Source organism: Sturnus vulgaris, chromosome 5 (assembly GCF_052056855.1).
Source record: "Sturnus vulgaris isolate bStuVul1 chromosome 5, bStuVul1.hap1, whole genome shotgun sequence".
Lineage (NCBI taxonomy): Eukaryota > Metazoa > Chordata > Aves > Passeriformes > Sturnidae > Sturnus > Sturnus vulgaris.
This window is the reverse complement of record NC_142247.1, coordinates 27,677,499-27,704,518: the sequence shown is the minus strand read 5'-3', so window position 1 is coordinate 27,704,518 and position 27,020 is coordinate 27,677,499. Positions and strand designations below refer to the sequence as shown.

Below are 27,020 nucleotides of genomic sequence, written 5' to 3'. Positions count from 1 at the left end.
AAGGAAAGGCTGAGAGAACTGGGATTGTTCAGAAGAGAAGGCTTTAGGGTGACCTAATTGTGATCTTCCTGAAGGGGACCTACAAGAGAGCTGGAGAGAAACTTTTTATAAATGCATGTAATGACAGGACAAGGGGGAATGGTTTCAATCTGAAAGATTAGATAGGTTAGATATTAGGAAAAAAATAATTTTGCATGATGATGGTGAGGCACTTTACTGTGAGGTGATGAAGTTGTGGATGCCCCATCCCTAGGAGAGTGTTTGAGGCCAGGCTGGACAGGGCTCTGAGCATGAATTCCTGCCCATGTCATGGGGTCTTTAGATGGTCTTTAAGATCCTTTCCAACCCAAACCTTTCTATGATTCTACATAACATATTGCAGTCCATCTGAAAGAGGTTAATTTTTTCCTTAACTACCTTAAAAAACACCTTTGATTTCATACAGATTTTATGTTTGCTGTACTATACCCTCTTGTTTCTTGCATCTGTGCAGGAAGTTGGATGCTTTCATTTATGATGCAGCAGTGCTAAACTACATGGCTGGCAGAGATGAAGGCTGCAAGCTGGTGACAATTGGGAGTGGGAAAGTGTTTGCCTCCACTGGCTATGGCATTGCCATCCAAAAGGACTCAGGCTGGAAGCGCCAGGTTGATCTTGCGATTCTACAGCTTTTTGGTGATGGTAAGTGACAAGAAAAAGAAGTGCTGGAATTTTCCTAAGAAATACCGAGTTTTGTGTGTAAGAAATGGAAGTTTCTAGCTCTGATGATTCAGATGTGAGCTGAGAACATGGAATTATTAATGGGTTTTTTTAGATGTAACACACCAAAAATGCGAGGATGTCACTTCTTTCATGTTGTTGATGCAGGGTAGCGGTATCATCAAAAGCAGTGCCAAAAGCACTAAAGTTTTCATAGAACAAGCTCAGATGTGTGTTTGAAAAATATCTTCTGTGAAGAATGTCTTGTAAAAACAAGATTTCTGGTGTGAATTTTTCACTAGCTTTGAGGTTTTGCCATGACCAAACCCACTAATTATACCAGACTGTCTGTGGTTATTTCATATTTTATAGCTCTAGACAGGATCAATCCATGCAGAGTTTCCAGAATTAAAGGATAACTATTTCTGGATGAAAGAGCTAGATAAGATTTTCCAAAACCTAAAAAAACCACCAAAACAACAACAACAAAAAAAAAACAAGGAAGAACTTGAGACTCAGAAGCATATTTTGGAATGATTTTTTAATTAGAACATTATAGTTATATAGTTCACATCTTAATTTACAGAGAAATCACTAGTATTATCAAAACTTATTCACAGGAAAAGAAATTCCTTCTTTCCTGTCTTTCCATTTCACATTACATTTTCCTGTGTCCTTTTTTAAGAATAAATAAAATTCACAATTTTTTTTATTTATAAGTATTCTTCCCCCCCCCAAATCGGAAAATAACATATGGTATTATAAGTATGGAAGGAACATAACTTGGACATACTTCAGAAAATTGGCCACCTGACAGATGGGTTGTTCTGTTTCTTAAAAAGCCTAGTATGTATTATTTCAGAGAAGGACATAAGTTCTCCAAAAAGCTTCAAAGACTCTGTTATGGCACTACTTAAATATATGTAATTTTCCCCCCCTGCCATTGTACTGGAGCTTGAAAATCTGAAAAACTAACTTTCCTAACTACGTGAAACAATTTGTCATCCTGCAAAATTAGCTTGATCTGAATGTCTCAATACGTACGTGTGTGAGAGTTTTTACCTCTCTCTCACCTCTCATGAAAGTACCATAATGGTAGTAAGTGGTGTATGAAATTAGAGTACAGAACATTTGCTCCTAGCTGATACAAATTAGTAAAATTTTTGATTGGTCAAAGCCCTTGGAAGTGTTGAATTTGGACAAAATTGAAGGGAAGAAAAACAAGTAAAAATACTGAAATATTTTTTGGAACATTGCACCTGGTTTTAATGAGCTATGGATATGATGGGGAAAAAATTGATTGAAAACAATCAATATTTTGATTCCGAGTTGGAAAGATACAATGCTTTCATCTAGAAGTGATTAATTTTTGTCTACCACTATCAGTCACTAATTTTTCCCTTCATTGACTTAATGAAAGTGGAAGTTTGTGAGGCCAGGTCTTCAGTCATCTGGTGGATGACTGTTTCAGGATCTCAGTATAGACATCCAGCAAGTGTCATAGCTGCATCCTGTGGTACAGCTTGTTATGGCTAATATCAGGCTGTGGAAAAATCCTGTTGACTTTTCTGTGACCAATGGCACTTGCCCCCAGCAGAAGGGCAGTCAGGATATTTTATGGATGTTGTAGATGTGGAAAAAGAACGTTGAGACTGGAAATTACATTAGATCAGCTTCTTGCTTTCACTCTGCCCCAGTTTGAGCTCTTCAGCCATTGCAGGATTATCTAACCTGTTTCTTTCCTCCTGTCTGTCATTCTAGGGGAGATGGAGGAGCTGGAAGCTCTCTGGCTCACTGGCATTTGTCACAATGAGAAGAATGAGGTTATGAGCAGCCAGCTGGATATAGATAATATGGCAGGTGTCTTCTACATGTTGGGAGCAGCCATGGCCCTCAGTCTCATCACCTTCATCTGTGAGCATCTCTTCTACTGGCAATTCCGCCACTGCTTCATGGGCGTCTGCTCTGGCAAGCCTGGTGTGGTCTTCTCCATCAGCAGGGTGAGTGCCCTTAACTGCCAGGGGTGAGCAGAGGCTTTATTCAGACAGTCCTAGGTAGTGGAGATGGGAATATCCACCAAAACTGTCTAATACACAGTGGCAGTCTGCACAGTCATCTTTGCACTGTTAATGTTGCAAAAATAATAAGTTTTTTTTCTGTGACATCTCTGATCTCTGCTGGATTATGGTTAAGGAAATGGAAATTTCACATGGAAGTCATAGGAAAAGGCAAGTTAACTATTATTGTTTGCTCTTCCAAAGTGAGTTGTGAGGAGGCCAAATCTTGGGACCGTCCAAATGTAATCAAGTAATGATGGATAATATGATTAGAAATTTGTGAGTTTTACACTATCCTCTAAATTACAGCTTTTAAGATGACCTTTTGTTAACTACAAGTGTGCCTTCATTGGCAGTCAGAAGTCCTTAACCGAAAGCTATGCCCTGAACTATGCAGAAATCCTTTTGCAGAGGATGACCACATAAACTTAGCTATTGCTTTATGCAAATCTGCCTTAGGGTACAGCATTTACATTTAAATCAGATTCTAGCCATTTCTGAGTCATCTTCTACTATTAGTGTTGCTAGCAGTATCCCATTTGGAGCTTTATTTTCCTTCTTTCAAGCCACTGGTCCTTTTTCCTGATCCATTCTGAAGTGAGGTCAAATCTTGGCATTTTTTAGCTCAGCATCTGATGTTGCAGAACTTACTTTGATTGTACAAGGAGTATATAATTGCTGCGTAGCATATTGAAGAGAAATTACAAAGCCTTTTGAATGAAAGGGCATAGCTTCTCTTCTATACTGTTAGTTTCTAATGTGGTTTAGTCTGGAGGTGAGATGTTTCTTTGTGTTTGGTGACCCTTAGCTAAGAACAGAGTCTTTCATTCTGTGGTTATCTGTTAGACCTGGACCGAGTTGGTGAAAGGTCTGAAAAGTGTTAATCATCTGCTAGCTGCTGAGAAACCATGATAACATGATGTGATGGTGTCCATTTCACAATTGACAATAATCATCAGGCACCACTTGGCAGGTCAGGGAATAAAGGAGCCCCTTTCGTTCTGTTCCTAGGGACAGCCCTTGCAAACAGTCATGGGTGAAATGAGCTTGTGGAGAATGTGGAGGAATTGGGCCCTTCCGTTGTCCAATTTGAAGCTGAATAGAGGACTTCTGCTTTCAGGGATGTCAGTTTGGAGCCTGTTATCCCTGTTAAATTTAACAGACTGCAATTAAAAATTCTATTGTACCTCAGTCAAATACCTAAATACCTATTCAAGAATTCTGCTCTTTCTCTGTTTCGTTTTCTAATCTGTACTGGTGATAAATGTAGCTAAGTTTATGACGAATGAAGCTGTTCCCTTTTAAAGTTAATTCCTGTATCATTGATTCACTGATGCCCAGATGATTTTCAAGGGCCAAAACAGACTTTCATCCTCTCATCCACACAGAATCATTTGCCTTGATTCTTTTATTCCCAAGGATATTATTGTCCCCATTTGCAATTCCATGTTATACCTACTAGATTTGGCTAACTCTTACAGAATGCAAGCAGGCATTCCTGGATCCTGGAGATACAGCTTGAAACAAAGCAGAGGAAGAGGAATGGAGAGAAAAGAAAAATGTGAGGATCAAGAAAGAGGGTCAGAACAGCAAGGGTTGGTAGAGCAGATCTGATTTCATTTGATTTGATTATGCTTCATGATGGAAGGTTGATAGGCCCTTCTATCCTACAGGAACAGACTCTTGATGCTTCCCAGTTCAGGTCTCCCTCTGTGTATTCTTTGCAGGACCACTCACCTCCTTGCTTTCTCTCATTTCAGGGTATCTACAGCTGCATCCATGGCGTGGCCATTGAAGAACGCCAGTCAGCAATGAACTCCCCCACAGCAACTATGAACAACACCCATTCCAACATCCTCCGCCTGCTTCGGACAGCCAAGAACATGGCCAACCTGTCAGGGGTCAACGGCTCACCACAGAGTGCCCTGGACTTTATCCGCCGCGAGTCATCCGTCTACGACATCTCTGAGCACCGCCGCAGCTTCACCCACTCAGACTGCAAATCCTACAACAACCCCCCCTGTGAGGAGAACCTCTTTAGTGACTATATTAGTGAGGTGGAAAGGACCTTTGGCAATCTCCAGCTGAAGGACAGCAATGTGTATCAGGACCACTACCACCACCACCACCGCCCCCATAGCATCGGCAGCACCAGCTCCATTGACGGGCTCTATGACTGTGACAACCCGCCTTTCAATGCCCAGTCACGCTCCATCGGGAAGAAGCCCTTGGACCTGGGGTTACCCCCTGCCAAGCACAGCCAGCTGGGTGACCTTTATGGCAAGTTCTCCTTCAAGAGTGACCGTTACGGGGGCAGTGGGACCCACGATGACCTGATCCGCTCGGATGTCTCTGACATTTCCACCCACACGGTCACCTACGGCAACATTGAGGGCAATGCAGCCAAGAGGCGGAAGCAGCAGTACAAGGACAGCCTGAAGAAGCGCCCAGCCTCTGCCAAGTCCCGGAGGGAATTTGATGAGATAGAGCTGGCCTACCGCCGGCGCCCACCCCGCTCACCTGACCACAAGCGCTACTTCAGGGACAAGGAAGGGCTACGGGACTTCTACCTTGACCAGTTTCGGCCCAAGGAGAACTCACCGCACTGGGAGCACGTGGACCTGACGGATATCTACAAAGAACGGGGAGATGAGTTTAAGCGTGACACGGGAGGAGGAGGAGGAGGAGGTGGATCCTGCACTAACAGGGCCCATCACAAACATGGCTCAGGCGAGTTTGGTGCAAGCAATGAGCACAAGCATGGCGTTGTGAGTGGAGTCCCAGCGCCGTGGGAGAAGAACCTGACCAATCTAGACTGGGAAGACCGGACCGGGGCTAATTTCTGCCGCAGTTGCCCTTCTAAGCTGCACAACTACACGCCATCAACGGTGGGGCAGAACTCCACCCGCCAGGCCTGCATCCGCTGTGAGGCTTGCAAGAAAGCGGGCAACCTGTATGACATCAGTGAGGACAACTCGCTCCAAGAGCTGGACCAGCCACCTGCCCCTGTGCCCGTGGCCACCAGTGCCACCTCCTCCTCCAAATATCCTCAGAGCCCTTCCAATTCTGCCTCTAAGGTGCAGAAGAAGAACCGCAACAAACTCCGCCGGCAGCACTCCTATGACACCTTTGTGGACCTGCAGAAGGATGACTCAGCCCTGGCCCCCCGCAGCGTCAGCCTCAAGGACAAGGGCCGCTTTTTGGAGGGGAGCCCCTACGCCCACATGTTTGAGATGCCAGCCAGTGAGACCACCTTTGCCAACAACAAGTCCTCAGTGCCCGCCACCAGCTACCACCACCACAACAACCCCGGCAGCAGTGGGGGCTACATGCTCAGCAAGTCACTCTACCCCGACCGGGTCACCCAAAACCCTTTCATCCCCACTTTTGGGGATGACCAATGCTTGCTCCACGGCAGCAAATCTTATTTCTTCAGGCAGCCTGTGGTGGCAGGAGGGCCCAAAGCCAGGCCAGACTTCCGAGCCATTGTCACCACCAACAAGCCGGTGGTCTCAGCCCTTCATGGGGCTGTGCCAGCCCGTTTCCAGAAGGACATCTGTATAGGGAACCAGTCCAACCCCTGTGTGCCTAACAACAAAAACCCCAGGGCTTTCAATGGCTCCAGCAACGGGCATGTTTATGAGAAACTCTCCAGTATTGAGTCTGATGTTTGAGTGAGAGGGGAAGAGCGTGGGGAGGGACTGGGGATGTATGTGGAGCATGGGAGGGGGGGGTGGGAACAATCCCATCAGCTACTCTCCTGAGTCATCCGTAGTTTGTGGGATACTGGAGTTGTGAGTAGTGCAGCACTGGTGACAAGTGCCACCTCTTTGGTTTCCCCTCTTCTTCCTCCTTTCCCAAGCCTCCCGTTTTATCTCTTTTTCCATGTTCTCGCTCCTCCCATTCTCCTCCATTCCTGGCCATTGCACTTTACAGTGATGTCGGAGTTGGATATCCTTGCTCGTGGTTTCAGGAAGCAGAGAAAAAGGCAGGGAAGGGGTGGGCTGAGGAGGAGCAGCAGTGACTTTAGTGTTCACTTCTGCTGGCTCCCAGCAGGGAAAGGCATGTGTGCACATGTCTATGTGTGTGTGTGGTAGGAGGAGGCAGCAGCAGCAGTGTAATGGGCATGCAGGAAAACATGCTTGCTCAGGCAACTCTTCCTAAAACTGCCTAGAAAAGAATAGTGTTTGACGTGGAGAAAGTGAAGGGAGAATAACAAGACTAACTTGATGATGCACTTACATGTTAGCTATATTGAGGTTCTTGTTACATTATTTTGTGAAGACTATGGGGGTTTAGGGCTGAAATATATATATATATATATATTTGCGTATATGCTGAGAAATTTTACGCTAAAATTTTGAATTGTCTGCTGGGGGGTGTGGAGGGAGGGAGAGAAGATTTGTCTGCAGGTCAGGCTAGTGGTTTCACTATGGCTATTACAGCCATTGAATCTATGTCAGACCAGTGGGAGAGCGAGAAAAGAAACGGAGTCTGAGTTTGAGGAAGCTGATCAACAGCATTCCTGTCTCCAGGGTTGGTTTCTGAAACTCAGACAAAAGATGCTGGTTTGCACTGAAATAAGAAGGATTTGAGGAAAGAGGAACAGGGTTGGTTTGTTAGCTGTGAGCTGCTCACTAGTTCTGACATTCTTCAAGGGTGGGAGCAGTATAGAGTATAGGTTTGCCTATATGTGAGTATATACGATAACTTTATACTTGAAATGTCTGTGAAGAAAGCAAAATAAACCCACTATCCTATGAGGTGTCTGGAGAACAAACACAGTAGAACAGAGCTTAAGAGTAGGGAAAGGTGGGGAGTTTTTCACTGTCACTTCAGGGGACATCAAACCCATTTTGGCATGTCCTTTCAGCAAGGCCAGCAGGTTGGAACAAAAAGAATAGGGTGCCCTCTGCCAATGCTGGAAAAGGAAAAAAGAAATGCCATAGAAGGGTGCGTGTGGTGGCAGTGGTGCTGGTGGACTGTTTCAATGCCTCCTTGCACATGTGGAAATGGGAGGAGGGTGTATGCACCCATGGGAAATACATATGTATATTTACTATTGAATGTACAGAGGAAGAACACAGCTTGTCTTCCCGGGAAGGGATGTGCTTGAATAAATGCCAGAGAGCACAGAAACTTGTGCTGACGACTGAAGGTGTGCAAAGCTGAGATGTGCGTGTACATGTTGCGTGTGCCTCTGTGTGAAAGAGAGAGATACTAGCACAGGTGTAAAGCTGGAATAGCCTAGGGTTTCCCATCCCTGCAGTTGTAGTGACAGCTTTCCTGGTGCACTTAGTATCAATAAGAGTGTTTTTTCTTTCCGTTGTATTATTTTAGACGCAAGTTAAACTAAAGGAAAAGGAGCAATGGTAGGAGTGAGAAGCTGAACACACCTCTCATATGTCATCTATCTCCTGAGGTGGGGGTGTGGACCGACCTCTCCCATCCTGAGAGATATGGCAAAGTCTCTATGGCTTATCCTGGGTCTGTCCCAGTGTATCAATCACCATGGCTCACCAGGTGAAGAGTTGAGAGAGTCCTGTGCTGAGAGCATAAGGACACTTCTGAGGATTGACTCCGAAGGGAGATGGCAGCCCCTCTTTACAAGCCACATTTCTTGGAGCTGAAAGCCACCTCTCTCACATTCCTCACCACACCATGGTTGATTTTATCTTATCGTTCTCTTTTTAAGCCAACAGAAGGCCTTTTATTTATTTACCTATTTATTTTATTTATTTTTTAAGCTGAGGCGGGGGGAGGGTGGGATTTACCTGTAAAGTCAAAGTGTGTGAGGAGAGGGTGGGCAGGGTTGGTGAGGGGAATATTTTCTTATATTTCACTGAAGAAATTAAGGAGGAAAGAGGGGAAGAGTCTTTGTGATGCCTCCCCTAGTCTTTGGGGTAAGGGAACTTCTTACTCTTTCCCTCTTCTCTCATTACAAGGACAAAAAGGAAAAGAAAAGAGAAAAAAAAGAAACCAAACAAATTAACAGAGCGATCTGCAATCCAGAACACATGGCAGCTTGTCAGACACCTCTGATAGCGGCCACCAAGAAGGCGTTCCTTTCATTTGTAAATATTTCTTTTTTATTGCGTTTTTGTATAAATTGGTGTTTCTCTTCTCGTGAATATTCAGGTCGTGGGGTGGGAGGGAGGGGAAGTTTGTTTCCATTCTGTTTGTTTTCTATGACTTTTCAGGCTGCATTTTTGGAGGCGGTTTACGCAGGTCGAGGCCGTATGAATGAGGAAAAAAAAAAAAGAGAGAGAGAGAGAGAGAAACCCATGTGTGTTGTGTTCCCCTGAGGCCCCCTGTATTGCCCTGTCACCTTTATCTTCATGAATGGAAGACGCCGGAACGTCACTTCAAGCCTTGCCAGCAGGGTTTCATGTTTTGATGGGAACACCCCCAATTCCTTTTTGCATATAAACTCTCTGTACCAGCATCTCTCTGTGGAGTTTGGGCCTCAAGGCACTACACTGTCTTGATAGTGGTGGGGTGAACCATCAAGTTGGCCACTCAGGTTGGACCATCACTTTGACATTAAGAGACTTCTCCAATGCTACTTTGGTTTAGAAATCTTGGACCTGGGAAAGCTCGTGATAATTTCTGGTATTTCCTAAGGGCTTGGGGTTGGGAAGCTTGACAGCTGACGAGGGCAGCTAATCTCTTTGGTGGTTATCTCGGTACTTTTCTGTCCCTCCCCACCTGGAACGAGGAAACCTGGAGGGTGGCTCTGCAGGGAAATTAAGCTGAAAACAAACCAAAAAGAAGTTAATGGAACTTTTTTCAAATCTCTTCTTAAAGGTTCTGATTTTTGTGTTCCGGGTTGAAAGTTGGTTCGTATTTTCTCCGAACTGGTCTGTCCCTTGTTCCACTGATCGGCAAATGACAGTTTGCCAAAATCATTATCTAGTATTCTTACTGTTGTAGCACTGTTAACACTCCGAGTGCTCTGCAAATATTAACTGTGCCACAAACCACTCAAATGAATGCTCTAGGGCAACCAGAAAAGAAGAACTGAAAATTCTGGACTGAACCACTGGTCTAACCACAGGAGTCTGGTATTTTGCCTTCTCCCATAATATATTAGGCCACGTGTCCATCAGGTTAATCCTTTCTCCTATAAGTGATCTTTTCTGGTTGCTTTGTTTATTTTAGTTCTGACAGGTCAACAAGTTTTGGGACAGAGATGAAGGGGAAGGGGTGGGAGGGGGGAGGGTGTAATTCATAATCAAGAAAATAAATCAATGATGTTATTAAACTCTGATTATATATTTAGAATTTTAGATTTGGTGTATTTTCATTGTAAGTATTCAAGTGAATCAAACAGGTAATATTAGCAGCAGGTGTTGTCTATACTAGAAAACCACCCATGTGCTGTTTATTACCTGTCCAGAAAAGAATGGGATTTCATACCAGAGCCTGACAAAACTCCACATCCCCTGCCTTACCATTTCTCTCTCTCTGCTGTAGAAACACCAGTATTTTCTTGGGCAGTGGCTGGGAACATTTCCTCTCTCTGAAGTTTTCTGCACACAAGAATACTGAGCAAAAACCATTGTGTCCTCTACAGTCGGTGACCTCTACTGAATATTTGCAGACAGCCTCCCAGGAAAGATTAGGCTCCTTTGGCAATGTTTCTGACATTTACCTCCTCACTTCTAGCCAGAGGCATGGCTCTCTGAGAGGTATTTTCATGAGCCATGTTCTTCTGAAGTGATACTGGAGTGTATATACTCAGCCGAAGGAGGATGTCTATGAAGGAGATGGAGGAGATATGCAAAAAATATCAGAAATGTGCCATACACAGTGGAAAGCAACTGGCAGGTAGAACTTGCAGCCATGGATCTCCACATCATAAACCTTGTTGGAGTATTCACACCAGCTTTTTACTGTAGTGCAACACAACACAGGCTGGTGTAGTAGTTCTCTGTCTCCCATCACACCTCCCAGTGAGGGCAGTATCAGAACTTGCAATGTCACATCCTAAGTAGACAAGAAAACCTGCAGTCAGAACTTGTTGTCAGTTGAGACAATGAAGCACACCGTCCCCACCTCAACAACAACAACAACAAAAAATCCCATTCTCTCTGAAATCCAGCATGCATTGTCAGAACTCTCCAGGTGAGAACCCCAGTGGGTTCAAAATGCTCAGCAATATCAAAGTAAGAACTTCACCTGTAGGGAACTGATACTTCAATTTCCGGCATATGGGGGGAGGAAGGTTCCTTTGTGATGTTGCAAAGGATTTGATGGAGGGGTTAAGAGTTGCCAGGATGGGGCTCTTCTTCAGCAATGTCTGCTGATGTTGAGCTCCTCACCCTCAGAAGACACTAGCATCCATCTTGAATAGTGCCCTTTTGTACATTCAGATCAGGCTGTTGCACACAGCAAAATCGCCAGCAAAAGAGAGAGGGGGAGATGAAGAATTGATATGACGGTGGTGACAGGTTGGAGTAATCAGAGAAACCTCAGGGATCTTCATAGGCAAGTCTTTGCTTTAGAGCTTTCTATCAAATATGGCATATCCTCCCACCTCCATTGCTTATCAACAGATGGAAGCAAGCCTGGGAACACAGCCAATGATCAGACTTAGGCCTTTCACACATCCTCCACTCCAGTCAAGCAACCTTTGATGAGCCCTTCTCATGGAGAAGGGTGGGAGGTTGCACTTCCCCACGCATTTTTGGTTGCCAAAAAGAAAGGGAAAATGGAAGCAGATAAAGATCGGGAGTGTTGATGAAAGACTTTGTTCTGACCCTCTGTGCCCTTGCTCTGTGGAATTGCACTTCACCCTTTCTTCTCAATCCAAGCTGGCAAAGGGTAGGGTCCAGTTATGCTTCCCTTCTGTGGCATAGGCCTGGTCACCACAGGAGCCCTTGGGAGCTGTGTGTGAGAAAGGAACCAAATTGCTGGCAACAAATGGGGACAGACTCCAAGCCACAATCCCCATCTGCACCCACTCTTTCCCATAAGTGCTTCCCTGCTGCTGAACACACCTGGCGTGTCCACCTGGAACACACCTACCATGCTGCTGGATGCTGCAGGTAGTTACATTGAGATAGTAACTAGTGGGACCTGATTGTTGTCCCCACAAGGGCTTATTTTCAATTTGCAGCCAAATAGATTTCCAAGCCATAGACCCTCGCTGCATTTGCCTACACTTCCCTGTGGCTTCCTCTCTCCTCCCCATCAAAGGCAAACTGGGGTGCCGAGTGTCTCACTGGCAATATAAGTACTATTGCTTCATCTTCATCATGGGCCCTCTGGACCTTCCTGGGGCTGACTGCAGACAAACCTGGGTGTCTGCCACTAGAACAGCAACAATGAAAACCACTTTGCAATTGGCTTTCAGTTTTTTTTTTCTTTTTCTTGAGATTCCCCAAATCCTCTCTAGCCATGCCATTTGAGTGAGTTCTGGCACCCTTCTGCCATTGCTGACAACAAAACTGACACAGTATTAACTTGCTTGTGTAGAGAAAAAGACAGTGAAACCATATTGCAGAGAGCAGGACTCATGTCTGCCAATGTCAAGGGTACAGTTCCCCTAAGTGCTGAGGTAAAGAAGGATCTCTGTGATGTGTTAGTAGTTCAGATCTCGTAACCTCCCGGCTTCCTGCCATTAAAGGTTCACAGCAAGCACTGGTATACACTCCAACAGGTCTGAAAATAATTCCATGCTGTGGAACAGGGGTTCCTCTGGGCATGCACACATATACGAGACATACATGAACAAACCTGAGACAGCAGGAAGCTGTGAGGTTTGCCTGCATGTATGTACACACACACACACACACACCACAGAGTACATTGCAGTACACTTAATGACTCTGTCCCACAACACATTTTTGCCAAGTAGGAACAGCGTGACCTTTCCTGATGTTCTGCTGGTAGTTATTTAATTTATGTATTCACTTTGTGACTTTTACATCATCTGCTTTCTTGACTGCAGCATTACTGTGTAAATACACGTGTATATATGTACAGAAACTAGCTCAAGCAATTATATTCAGGTTGGGAAAAGGGTGGGTTTTATATCTGTACAGTATTTCCTTATTAAATAATGGCATGGGGGGGGTTGGGAAAGTTAACTTCTAAATTGTGGTTTTATTGGTCTGTGGTGTTTGAAGTTGTTTCAGTGGTTGCTTTTGCTGGTTCGGAAAGTTTATCTGGATGTTATATGTGTGTGCCAAGAAAGGGTCCCCAGAGAGGGGAGGTTTGGGATTGGTAAGGGGTGGTGGGTAGCGGAGGGTGTTAATAATTTCCTGTAATAAAAGCCGTGTTGATTGCTAGGGACTGTTTGTGTGAGGCACAAGGCTGTTTCCTTCTCTATGTGCTTTGCTCTTTGATTACTTCCTCTTCCTTGGTCCCCATTGTCTTCTCCCTGGGATGTCAGCAGGGTGCATTTGTTACTGTGGATTACAGGGATCTCCCTATGGGCCTTCCTTTCCTGGCCAACTCTTTCTTCTCCCTCTTTTTGCGGTCTTTCCAGTACCAGTGAAAGGGGAGGCAGCATGGTCTCAGACCCTCTGTGCCATTCTTGATCACTTTATTTCCTCTGCTCTTTGTCCTTCCTCTTAGCAGAACCTCATTTTCAGGTGTTTTGATCTCTCCAGCAGCTTACTGCTTCATCTCCCTGGCCTCTTATCTACTTTCCCATTTTACACCAATTCTTCAATTTCATCTCGATGCCTCTTCCCTCAGAATTACTTATGCTGGCTGTTTGCCCACTCTCCTTCTCTTACTACTCTCTTGCTGCTCTGTTGTCTTCACTAGCCTGTGCAATGCTGTGTAGAAGATGAGTGAAGGCAGGCATCCACTTCTTCTCTCCTGGAAAATTCTAGCCATGACCAGATTTTTAGAAGAGGATATTTTGTAGCTATTTTTGACTTCTCTGTCGTGCCCACTGAGATAGTGTTCTGCTCTTGCACACTCAAGAAATAAGAAATCATCAGTATGGCAAATTTGCCCATGCAAGGGAGCAGTGATTTTGTATTTTCCAAGAAAGCCCAGAGAAAGAACATAATTTCTTTCCTTGATGGCTGACTGATAAATTTGTAGCAGGGAGAGATACAATTTTTATCCACTCTAGGTTGACCTGTATTGGGATCAGTACAGTTTCTTTGCTTTTACTCTGTGTGAATAAAGCAAGACTGCTGGAGAGAAGTATGCTATCTTTTAAAAGCACAGGGTACTTCCTTTATTGCTTAGAGGCTTCTAAAGACCTGTGTGAAGTTCTGCTGTGTTGCAGACCTGGGAGTGAGTGCCCAGTAGTATTTGGTCCCATTCTGTCTGACAAGTCAGTATAAGCTGGTATTTGGCATTATCTGCTAGAGTTTGTGGTCTGATGTCATAGCAGTAAGAAGAGTGATAGGATGGTGAATAAGCATGGAGAGAGCCAATGTGAGACTTGTAGAGGCTCTAGGAAGATGCCAAGACATCTTCTTCCTTCCTTTTTTGACAATTTACATTGTTCCTTAATGAATGTCCATCAACCTACCATCCTCAGTATCCCTGGCACTGGCTGCTTATCCCTGAAGACACAAGGGTCTGCTGGCCACAGTGAGAAAGGGCCAGTCAGTCTCTGTGTGTGCAGTGTAGTTGTTTGGAAATACACAGGCAGTGCAGGGAGCAATGTGAAGGTCAGCATGGCCAGAGGTTATTCAGAGCAGCAATCTTCTCCCAGCTGCAGCTAACTCTTCCTCAACCTGCCATTCCATTGCAGGCCTGTGTTTCTGATTTCTGTGTGAGAAAAACCACCACAGCCACCTGGGAATGGATCTCTGCTCACAGGTGTGAGGAGGATAGTCAGGTTTCTGATGTACCCTTGCTCTGATGTTGGCATAACTGTCCCAGCAGGGTCCACAGAGGTCTGTGCACCTGTGAATACATGGCTACAAATACCTGTAAGTCTGGGAGGACGTTTGTACATTTGAGTGACTCCTGGCAGAATTCTAAACATAGGTGGAGTTGAAATGCTGGCCCATTTAGTGCTACTGCAATGATACGGGTAGGTATCTCCTTGGGAGTACATCCCATAGATTAATTTATGGCCCAATAGTGAGTTACCTTTCTGAACATCACGAGGCCCCTTGCTGTGTTTCCTTTGCTTATTCAATGTGCCAAAAGTACAGCATAATTTGCTGGGTGTCCAGAGAGAATAAATCCATTACATGAGACTTCTCTCTAGGCCCTTGGGCACTGGCTGGTAAGTCCCATGTCAACCAGAAAAAGGTTATACCTGTCCCTGAACAGACAAAAATCAATCAAGGGGATAAGATTCAATTTTTGTACTTTCTCCCTCTGCTTTCCTTCCAGGCCTTTGAGCCAGACCCATCTTCACAGGCAGCTAAACTCCTGTGAAATTCAAGGAACTTTCGGAATAGCTACTTAGGGGTTTAGATGTCTGGAATGGCTTTTTTGGATTCTCTTCCTTGTGCAGGCCTCTTCCTGCAGTGTATTTTGCCAGGATTCATCTCCCCGGAACCTACCATGCTTGAACATAGCTTAGAGGGGTTCCCTCTGCTTGGGATCACCACGTGTATGTTGCATGCCTGTTGCTACTTGTCTGTATTTCTTGCACGTGTCTAGCTGTGGGGGGCAGGGGAGGGTTCATGTTGGTATGTGTATTTATGCAGCCTGCACACATCTGTACGTGTGGTGCCACTGTGTGTGTGCTTAGGTGTTTGTACGCATGTGTTTGAGCTGAGACAAAAGTGATGGGAGCCGTGTGCTGCTAATGCCAGATGATGGGTACCTGCAGGTAAATTGGCAACACTCTTGTTCCTTCCTGGTACACCCTGGCATGGCTGCTTTTTTGGATTCCAGGGGGACCAGCTCTGAATCACTGATGAGGCTGGGATGCAGACCCCTGTAGAGGGTTTGACTACAGCACCAGAAACCCATTCCATGTGTTCATTCACTTCTGTGCTTCATCCACCTTGCCACATTTCCAAACCATTGTGCCACACTCATTACCTACTTTGGCCTTAACTGGTAGGTGGAGCAGGAAGACAATCACACACTGACTGGTAAGGCCTTTTGGGAGAGATCTGGTCAATCTGATCTGTGACTGTAACAAGAGACTCCCTTGCTATTCATTTTGCTGCCTCCTAGGGCAATGCAAGCACTGAAATTCCACTTGCACGAAAACAATAGCCTGTCTTTTATTGCTCTTGTGTCAGATAGACACAGGAAAAAGCTGAGCTGAGGTTAATTGGTCTCCCATGCCATTACTTGGAAGAACATCACTTTTGCTGCTTGGAGCTGAGTAGGGAGCTTGCAAATCCCACACTCTGGAAGGGTTCCATTGCTCCAGAGGGGACAGTGAAAAGGGAGAGTAGAAGGGAGTAAACTTTCTGCAGCCATTCTTCATCCCATTCATTTCCAGGAGAGATCACAACACTGCTAGCACCAGAGAGGATGACCTGCTGGGAGTGCCCTACAGTGCCAACCAGCACAGCACTTTAACTGGCCACAGTGCTGAACAAGACACTGCTGTCCTCTGTCAGCAGCCAGAAAAGACAATCAGGACCCAATGAAGAGATGCCATGATTAGTCAGACGAGGAAGGAGCAACTAGGGGCTAGGGCTCTCATCATTTAGCCTATCTTAAGTCTGCTTAACCAGCTCTTTAATGCTGGTGTCACTGGGCCTCTTTGATGGTTTCTTTTTCTTTATATATATGAAAAGTAAGAAAATAATCTGTGGTCTCCAATGACTCATTCTATCAGACCACTTTCATCCGCCTCCTCTGCTTTCTTCCATGTCCAGCTGCTCTTTCCTCTCCATCGAATGTATCCTGTGCTCTGCCAGGTTTGTCTTTTATGGAAGAGAAGATATATGTGTGTGAATGCTTGTACACGTGCGTGTGTGTATTTTAGATATTATTGCTATTATCAACATGCTATACACCTAAAAGCTCCTAGCAAGCTGGAGCCTTCAAGAGGTGCTGTAGGAAATGACCTTCCCACTGGGCAGCAGTCAGTGTGAAGGTTAGCACAGAAAGCTGCTAGCTTTGGAGGCCTCTTTGCCTGTCTGGTTGCTTTTCCTATCTTTGGAGCAGGCTGTCTCTGACCTGTGGTCAGAAACACAGCAAACTGCTCTTTTTAGCTTTGCATTTTCAAAATTTCTAACATGGGGGGGGAAAAAAGGTTTATTGTTTAGCTGTTGTTTTATTTTGTATGTTTGTTTGTTTGTTTATACAGTCCTTTTAGTGGGCGCAGGGAGGTGTTTTCAGCAATACAACTTTCCGAGACCTCAGTTCTGTGCGGTTATTGTTTGTATGGTTCAGCTCTATTTGGGGTCTTTCCTTTGTACCTGTTTTTCCTGAATGGCAGGGCTATCTTGAAACGTCTCTTTGCCAGTGACCAAAGCACCATCTGTAATTGGAGGTGAGGGCTGGTATATAGTGGAGGCAGCAGCCTTTTGGGAAGTAGCTTTTCACTGACTTCCCTGTGGAGTCACAGAAGACAAAATATTTAATTGTTGCACAAGTGGGCTTTGGAAATTTTTGTTGTAGTTGCGGGGGTTTGGGGGTTTTTTTTTGGTACTCCCTCTCTTTCCTTCCTTTAAATTTTTTCTCTTTTTTTTTTTTTTTTTTCCCCTTAAAAATACTAAAACGTTTCTCTTTGGCCATTGCACCAAAGGCTGCTGCAAGGCAGGGAGCCTGTCTGACCCTTGAGTCCTGCCCTTCTGAAGCCATGCAAGATTGTCCAGGTGAGGATAGAATTGGTAGTTTCCATGGCCATTCTTGGGACAAGACCCCTGTAGCAGAGGGGACTGACCCAAAGGGAATGGTCATCCACAGCAGCTCATCCTCTGGTATGTGTGGGTTGTGGATCAGGCTGGAGGGCAGGCAGGGGAAGATGGCTCACTGACTCCTGCACAGTCCTTCCCACACTGAAGCAGGAACCAGGCATATAGGTCTGCAACAGGGACAAATGAATGACCCTGAATGGGCCAGATGTGTTCAGCCTTGCCTCTCTTGACCTATTTGCAAGTGGGTAGGAATGACTCTCAACTTGGAAAACATCATTCAAGGCTGAGCAGAGTCTCACAGACCATGAAGTAGGAATTAAAAGTGATGCATGGGCAGCTGGCCAGCTCTCAATATCATGACACCTAAGGGAAAACCCAGCACCTTCATCCTTTGGCACTTGGAAGTGGCTGAGGACAGCAGTGGAGGACCATTGTGTCTGCTAGGGTTGGGGCAGGTAGCGTCTCTAGACCTGGCACAGGTCAACTTCAGCTGTATTTGCTTTCTAACTAATGTACATTTATTTTGGAGAGCACCTTTGATAAGCTCGGTCTATCAACCAAAAGAAAAAGAAATACTCACCTCTAGTCTAAGTCTTCTACTGCCCAACACTGCTACCTCCTCTTCTCTTGAGCTGTTGGTACTTTGTGGTGAACCTGGCCACCCATCAGGCTGTTGAGCACAGCAGATATATCCTGTCTGCTTCCGAGACCATCTTTGCCTAGATTTTGCCTCTTCTTCATACCCTTTATGCATGCATATGTGTGTGCACACACACACACACACCCGCCCACCTCCAGCCACTTCACTGGTGAAAATCAGAGCCACAGAGACATGAGTGCCAAATGACTTTTTATTTCTCAAGTAAATGATATAAAAAGTTTTGTTATTTTTCTTTTCTTTTTTTTTTTTTTTTACATATGCAAATGTAAAAGGGAACTGACAGTGAATTGGTGGTGGCGAGAGGAAATGGGATGTTTTGTAACCCTAGCTGCAGTAAAAAAAAAGAAAAAAAAGAAATAAAAACACATTAAAAATATTTAAAAAACACAAAAAGAAAAAAAAAACTTGAACTATTTTGGAAATATTGTGAATAATTTTTTGATATAAAAACTAATTTTTATGTAGCATGAAAACCACCAAAATAAAATGATCAAGAATAAAAGCTGTGCAAAGGCTGTTTTTGTTTAGTTACTGAGGGAAAAGAAGGAAGAGAGAAGCAGTGGTGTATGAGAGAGGGATACTGCAGTCATGACTTTTCCTGTGAGATTCACAAAACATAATGTTTTTCTTCAGTCCTGGTATTCAATCTTGGTAACTGGAATCTTGTGATTATGTAAAAAAAAAAGGAAAAAAAACCACAACTCATTTTATATGAAAAGGTATTTTTTATCTCTGATTGCTGTGAAGAAAACCTTGAAAATAAGAACAGAATGAATCCCAAGGACTCAAAAATCCAAAAGGCAAATTGAAAATGGCCATGAATTGCTTTTGAGTGTTGCATTCATCATGATTTTTTTCTTCTTGATTTATGATTGTTGAGTAGTTGAGGTATCAATAGTGGGAGGCAGGTAAAAAGGAGTTAAGACATTAACGAAGGACTGAAAGAGTTCTGCTTTTTCTTGTAATCCGAATTGTAGGTGTTAAACCAGGGGCTCTTCACATTTCCTTCTGAGTAAGAGAATAAGGTAGTGTCCTTTTGCAGGATATATTGGTGCCCTTCTTAAAAAAAAATGTACTCTTCCCCCAGGTTTATTAAAGGAAGCAGACTGCCTCTCCAAATTCCAGATAGAACAGGATGTCGTCTCAGCATTCTAGATCCTCTTAGAAATGGTGGCTGTGATTCTCTGCTCTCCTGAAGGTGGTGAGGTATCAGTGCTCTTCATCTCCACTGGGGGCTCTGATTCCAGATGCTGGAGCACTGCGTTGCCTTTGAGGAGGTGCTAGCACTCACCCCACCCTGCTGTGGGTCAAGGTGGTTCCTCAGCAAATGCTGTGACTCCTTCTTGCCTGGAAGACAGGACATGCTGGTGTCTGGAATGGTCAAGGAATGTTGGTAGATTGCTCTGTTCATTCCACCTTGAAGGTATTCCACGTGCCTGAGTGAATCAGATCTCCTGCAAATGAATTTCAGCTTCACTCCCTCGTGCTCCCATCTCCCACACAATCCTTATAACACTGCCCCACCAGTTAGCTGGGGACCTTTCTCTGTTGCTCCTGTCCTTTTTGTTCTGGGTGTCTTCTACGCTGTAGGCTGGAAGGGAAGAGGCAAATAGTGTACCACATAGCTTAAAATAAGCTATTAAATAAATTGTGTTCAGTACTGACTGAGAAGTCTGAAAAATGGTCAAGTCTCAATATCAGCCTAGGCCACACCTCTAGCAGTGTGCAGAAAAAAAATCCTGGATAAAAATCTTGTCTTGTGCTCAAGTCAATATAGACTTGGGTGAAGTAGACAAGGAGGACCTGGAGGCAATGATGGGGTGGACCAGCTAGACTGGTGAGTTCTTGAATTCTGAGCCAGATATGAAAGGGAACATTACCTCTTGGTGGAAAAAAGAAGGAGAGAGTCCTGTTAGCATAAAAAAGACCAAATTGTGAGGCATCTTCTTGGCCTCTGTGGGTCTTAGTTGGCCTGTCTCTTCCTGTTGCCAATCCCTATGCCATGCACTATCTGTGATTGCTTTTTGACTCCTACAGGGAAGAAGAGACTTTGCTTCATGAAGATTTTCTCATTATTAGTTACAAATCTCGTCTGTTCCTCCAGTGAGTATCTGGCTATTTACCATTCTTCCCACTTGTTCTGTCTGTTAGTCCCTACCTTTTTGCCCTTGTGACCTCCAGCCCTTGCATGTTAAGAAAAAGGGCCCTTGCTCCTTTATGGGAGATTGCTTTGTGTCCTTCAGTGATTTACGAGGGCAGAGAAATCATTATACACAGCTTAGGGATATTGTTTATCTTACTTTGCTCCAGTACCTTGAAGATTCCAGTTGCTTCCTTACCAAGAATATGGTATTTTCCACCTGTGACCATTTGGCACTAGCTCTGTATTTGTTACTGGTGGACCCATGAAGTGGAACAGAGTTAAAGCAGAAGCTTGGCGAATGCTCTGAAGATTTGGATTACCAAGCATAATATCTCAGACTCTGGAACCAGGGCTGTGGCAATGTGCTTTGCTGGAAATTCAGCCAAGGGCCATTCTACTGCAGTCTCTGTGCTTGCTCAACTTCCCTTCCCTGGAGTGAAGCAGCAGGCTCATCTTCCCTTAGACCCACAGGGCGTAATGACAAAGTGGAACAGCTTTCATTCTGCTCACCTTGTCTCTGCACCAAACTGCTCGGATATCAGGTCTTTCAGGTAGACATTCAACCATGCCAGAGGGAGAACAGAACTCCTTCCAGTACATACATACAGCAAAGGCAGGGGTCTGGAGGTCTGCAGCACACAAGCCTTGGATACTCTGAAACATCTCTGTCTTTCTTAATGACCACTGCTGGGTTGGTTTGTCCTCATAGATGATTTGTGTATCCACCAGGAAGCCAAGATTATGCCAGTGAAAAACAGCTATTCAATGTGTCTTTTTGACATTTGAACAAATGACTACAGAAAAGGCGTCTGTAAAAGGGTATTTCCCATACCTGGGTGAGATTATCTGATTATCTAAGTTCTTTACTTATTGAAGCAAACGATTTCAGGGCTTCTCTTGGGCCTTTCACGCATAAGGACTTTTCCATGTAATGAAGGTACTTCCACAGGCTCTGGTCTTTTCCTGCACACAGATATTTCTTTTTCAGCTCTGGAGGCTGAACCTTGCTGTGCTAAGATACAGGTAAAAGCATCCTATTTGGAATGAAAAAGAGCTAGTTGTAATGAACCAGCCACTCTTCTAGCTTTGCAGCTTCACATTGCTTAGGAACAAACAGTTCAGATGTTCTTCCTCCTCAAGCCACTTCAGGGCTCTCTCTGTGCTGCAGTGGCAGCTGAGTTTGCTGTCCCTGCTGACCTTCCCTATTTTACATGCAGGGAGTAAGGGCTTCATGGCCGCTTTCTTATCGGAGGCATTAGATTAAAACTGGAGAAGCATGACGCTTTGGACCTGTCCCTGTGGCTCTTTGATTAGTTATCCTTGCTGAGGAGGCAAGACACCGAGCCCTGCCAGCTGCAGGGTAAGTGCTTGTCCTTGGGCAGTGGACACGCACTGGAATGCTGAGTGACTTACACCATGTGCTCTCCTTCAAAGCTGGTGTATAGACTTGAATTGAAGCAGAAAAGGAGGAATTGGTTTCTTCCTTCTATATTTCCCCAGTCCCCAAGGGAAAATTTCCTGGAAAGGAGAAAGGGAAGGTTCTTCCCTCACTTGGAAACTCTGACTGTTGCCTCTCCAGGTAGAGTATTGTTTTACGGAGGTAGAATAATGCAGATCTTTAGTGCTCAAACACAGCCTCTGGGCATGTTTCTATATGGGTTATTTTGAGGGAATAGAATAGTTCCTGCCACAGAGGGCAAGATCAATTTCTCTGCCACCTTGGTTTCAAGGGATGAGCCCTGAGTCCAGAGTCTCAGTCACTTAGCACTTGCTTGGCTCTGTTCAAGTCCCTCTGCTACACATCCTGGACCTAGAGCACACCAGACACGCCCAGATGTGAGACATCAGCACTGCATGTTGGGAAGAAATAAACAGTTAATGCTTTCGCCATGTTTGCATCACGTAGGGAAGGATTTTTAGAAGCACACAAGAAATTTATTAAATCAAAACCCATCTTATTGAAAGCCAATAGTGCTTAGATGCTCAGATGCCTTTAGAAATTTCCACTACAAAAGACTAGAAATGTTTATTCTTTTTTAAAATCTCTTTATGAAGGGGCTGGAGTATTTAATACTGAGGTAAATTAATTGAATTCTCTTGAGCCTAAAATATTGTGATATTAATCTCAACTACCATCCTCCATCCTGGAGGTATGAGTGACTTGAGCTGAGGATATGAAGATCCCTTGAGAAGATGCAAAAGTTCCCTCCTCAGTAGCACCTGTCACTGAGGGGGAAGTAGGTAGCATGTGGGCCAGGATTTCATCAGAAAGTTATGGTTGGGGATGCACATCGAATGCAAGCAGTGACTGGTGGCTTCAGGGGTAATTTTGTGTTGATCAAAATGACTCCACCTCTCCTAACAACACTGTTGCTGTGAAGTTGGACTGTATCAGTACCAGTCCTTAATTTGGGAAGCAGCAAGTAAAGTGAAATGCTGTGCCAGCAGGGTGAAACCCTGACATAAAATTGATCAAAACCATTTAGGTCCTGTTTTCAGACAAGATTTGTCTGTTTGATGCTTCACTCTGCACAATCCTTACTTCAAAGGGTTTGCAATTTTGATGCTAAACTGAAATACGTTAATATTAGCATTTACATTAACAAGTAAATTGACAGATGCCATAGTTTACATATATTATGCAAATATCCTGAAATCTTGCATGCATTTGCATCTAATTTTCTTGAGGTTAAATGAGACATACATTTTATAGGGGAAATAATTGAGGCATCCAGACGTGATAAGCCAGGTGACTTGGTATGTCTAGTATGAATGGATAAAGACTAGGAGCAGAGGAAAAGGACATCTGGCATTTTCATTTGGAAAGGTATTATGTTCATAGTGCTGTTTAGGGAAAGCAATGTAGTAACTTCCTGGCATGCAGTCACAAGTAGTGCAGGAAGTTTGTGCTGGGAGATGTGATTTGGGATGTTGACAGACCTCACTGTGAAGGGCCAGTCAGGGTTTCAGCCTGTTGTTTTTGTGTTTCTTTGTTCCTTTTCAAGATTTGAAAGAGACACACTCTTCTCTTTGCAGCACGGTGCACATACCACCCAACTGAGATTCCCTCCATGCTCTAAAGGGATTAGGTTTTCCTACACAGGCAGGGGAGCAGTGAGGAGGTGAATCTGTGATCCACTCAGGAGCAGGCCACAAGACCCCAGAGTTGCCACTTCAGTACCAGGAAGGATGTTTTCTTCATCTTATACATCTGGAAATCATGAAGGGATGACAGCATGCCCAGGGCAATCAACTTCTGCTTCAGGTGAGTTTGGTGAGAAATCTTGCTGTTCTGGCATTGCTCTTGTTTTCCAGTTTAATTTTGCTTCCTCAGTTGGGCAAAGACTTGAGGATTCTGTAACTTATCCCAGCCTTGGACAAAAAGAATCTGAACCACAAATTGTGATTTCTCTGTGCATTTTCAATTAGCTCTACTTTCACAGGTAGCATGGGAAAGTGCATGTATGGACCTAATCCAGAGAGGTACTGGGCTATAAATGCTCTCTGAGGATGTGTGCAGTGCACAGGGCTCAGCTTCTGCTGCCAGCTGACCTAATTTCTTTCAGCTGAAGCTCTGATAGGATTCAAAATACAGCTCATTTCCCTTCCTTGGAAACTTGCACATCAAGGTCTTACTGTGCTCCTCACAAGTAGTCTTGAGCATCTCTTTGCTGCTTTTGTCAGGCTGCTACAAACTTTCAGCATTTACAGGGAAACTGTCAAAATATTGTATAGAAAATAATTCCTTTTTTTTGGTTCCACCAGTGTGCAGTAACACCTCAGACTGTCACATTGGAGAAGCTTCATCAGGAACCTCTTTGTATCACGCAAAATGCTCATTCAGCTTGGCAACTCTTGATGAATTTTATCCAAGGCATCCTGGTCTGTTTGAATAGTGACTGAACTTTCTGGCCAAATTCTTCTCGGACATTGTTTTCAAACCTTGAAGGATGGTTTGAAGTGCAAACAAACATGCAACTGGACAGAGGCTGACCCAGCTTCCTTTTGTTTTCAAAAGTCTTTTGTTTTCAAAGCTTTCCTAGGGTTGCAGGTCAGCTTAGTTCAATTTCCAGCCTAATTAATTGCTCCAGAATTTAAGGTCTGTCTTGCCAGAACCCCTTTAAATTATGCATACTCCTACTTACACAGTCACTGGCACTCTTCAAATATTCAAGGGTTCCTTACATTTAATTTTGGATGGTTTACTCTCTCCAGGGAGGAGGCAGTGTTTTAAAAAGAAATTGCTGACGGATAAAGTAGAGCTTACATGACTTGCAGCAAACAGCAATTTGAGTTCTCAAGAACATGCGTTTCTTGGACATGTAAATTTTACTCATTTGCATTTAAAGGAGACGTGACATATAACATTGCTTTCTCATCCACTAACATTATCATCTAGTGACATTAACTTAACGGTTAATGTCAAGTTTTTATTAACATTTACAAGCACATTGGGAGATTAATTTGTTTACTTGCATTATGCAAAACTGATTTAAGATCGTGGTCTGCATTTACACACATTTACATAGTGTTTCCTGATTAATACATTATAATACACACAAATCATGTGGAAATTGCAGGCTCACATCTGCAACATAAACTTCATTTCCTGTAGTGTAAAATTTGACTTATCTGGCAGAACTTTTCCAGCAGGTTGCAGCTGAAGTCAGGAAATTGCAAGAAGGGAAGGAAGAATGGGGATCAGAGGTAGATTTTCTGTGAGGTCTTTCCTTAGCACCTGTTACTTGCCAATATCCTGCAGTCGTGAAACAGAAGGAGAGAGTGCCAAGGTTAGCTGGCAGCAGGATGAGTTTCATGTACTGGAACCTATGGACCTGGAGTTAGGCTCCTGTGAGCACACAGTTCACAAAGTTTAGCTGAGCACTCAGTGACTTGAGCCTGGCAGTGAAATGGGTGAGCAGCAAAAGGAGCCAGCAGGAGGGAAAGGGGCAGCAACCACTGCTGCCAGTCATGGATCTGTGTGAAGGGGCTCAGCTGGGTGCAGCAGAGACCCTGGAGGTGCTCCCTCTGCTCCCTCTAACACCTTTGGCTGGAGATGTCCAGGGCTGGCTTGGGAAGACCAGGGGAGGGTGTGGGGAGAAGGGCAGCGATGAACACCGAGCACCTGGCGTGGGGCTGAGACAGGACCCAGAAAGGCAGCGCCCTTGCACTGATCCTGGGAGCAAGGGGACGCTGGGGACACTTCCCCAGTGTAGTGTCTTCCTAAGGGAAAGCACGGTCGAACTCAGGCTTGCCTCACCTCTCCGAGGCCCTAATCCTACGATCTTTTCTCCACCCGTCACAACCTCATCCTCCTCTTTCCTACACCCTCACTCTCCTCTGGTTCTTCTTTCTGTAAATAACTCTTTCTGATTTTGGACAAGCAGGGATCAACAGATTTTGGAGGGGGGGGTGGGGAAGACACTTGTTTTGGTTTTTTTTCCCCTTTCTCTCTTGAATTTTGGGTGTTTGAACTTGAAAAAATATTATCTATAAATATAAAAACATATGTATTTAAGCAAATGGATTTCCTAGAGAACTATGAAAGGAGTTAATTTTTTCCCCTTTGATTTCTCTTGTTTCTCATTGGGGTTTGTTTTTTGGGGAAGAGGGTTTTTGTGAACTGTTGAGATTTCCAGTTCAGCATTGTTTAACGGATGTGGAGAAAAAAAAAAAGAAGAAAAATCAACAAAAACATGAAAACCTTTGTGATGTACAAAACCTGTAAATAGTTAAAGATACTTTCTCTTTTCTAACAACAAATTATTTCTGTCACTTTATATTCGAAAATAAAGAAATGTACCACAGAATATCAGGGTTAAAAAAATTGGAACCCATAATCAGAATATTTTCTTTGTCGTCTTCATTGATTTTGTTCTTAGCTTGGAGAATGCCTGGGAATTTTGCTGCATGAGTGATGTTTTAAAAGCCTGAAATGGGGATGGGTTGAAGTTAGTATGACAGTATTACTTGAGAGAATCTCTTGCCCTGGTGTTCACTATTAGCTGTAGGCTGAGGCTGCACTCTTGGGGTTAGATGATGAGCGTGAGTGGATGAAGGAGCCCGATCATATTCACAAAACACAAACAATACTGGGGCCAAGACAGGAAGGGGAGATTGTCTCAGTGGGTTGAGTCTCCCTTTATACTGCCTGAAAATACTTCTGGGGGTTGCATGATGAAAGCCACCACAAAGTTGCTGATACCACTGCTAACCAACCTGTAAGACTTTGGAGATACCTTGAACCCCTCCTGTCAGCCAGCAAGTGGCAAGGCTTTGGCACTTTGTTTATGTAAAACAGCCCAGATTGAGACTGTAGAGGACTGGCAAAGACAGGGGTGGCAAAGATGGTAGGGAAGTCTTCAATGATGTCACCTTATCTCAGCACCAGCCATCAATCACAGCCCCCAAGACTGCAGGAAAGTTGAGGGAAGGAGCTGATCTTTGCAGAGGTTACCCTGGTCCAAACCATGGAAAAGGCTCAAGAGGTTATTTATAAAGAAATGCTAAGAACTGACATGTTTTGGAAATACAGAGCTGTGAATCACCTTTAATGGTGAGAGGGCAGTCAGTTATTTTTAGGGAAGCTAAAAATAAAGAAAATGGACTAGCTGAGCTAGCCAGAGGATGCTAGACTACCTGTGGGGTGCAATTAAAAGTGTGGAACATAGCAGAAACACTCAGATGCACCAAGTCAG

General features: G+C 44.2%; 1 protein-coding gene across 1 annotated transcript in view; it reads left to right on the top strand.

Moving 5' to 3' along the window:
* GRIN2B (glutamate ionotropic receptor NMDA type subunit 2B) overlaps window positions 1–26,168 on the top strand; it is a 221,483-nt gene extending 195,315 nt beyond the window's left edge. Inside the window, exons 12-14 of the mRNA XM_014882568.2 lie at window positions 494–681; window positions 2,461–2,699; window positions 4,517–26,168. Of these exons, the coding sequence (XP_014738054.2) occupies window positions 494–681; window positions 2,461–2,699; window positions 4,517–6,430 (2,341 nt within the window). The 3' untranslated portion in view covers window positions 6,431–26,168. The remainder of the gene's footprint in view (window positions 1–493; window positions 682–2,460; window positions 2,700–4,516) is intronic.
* The last annotated feature ends 852 nt before the right edge of the window (window positions 26,169–27,020 follow it).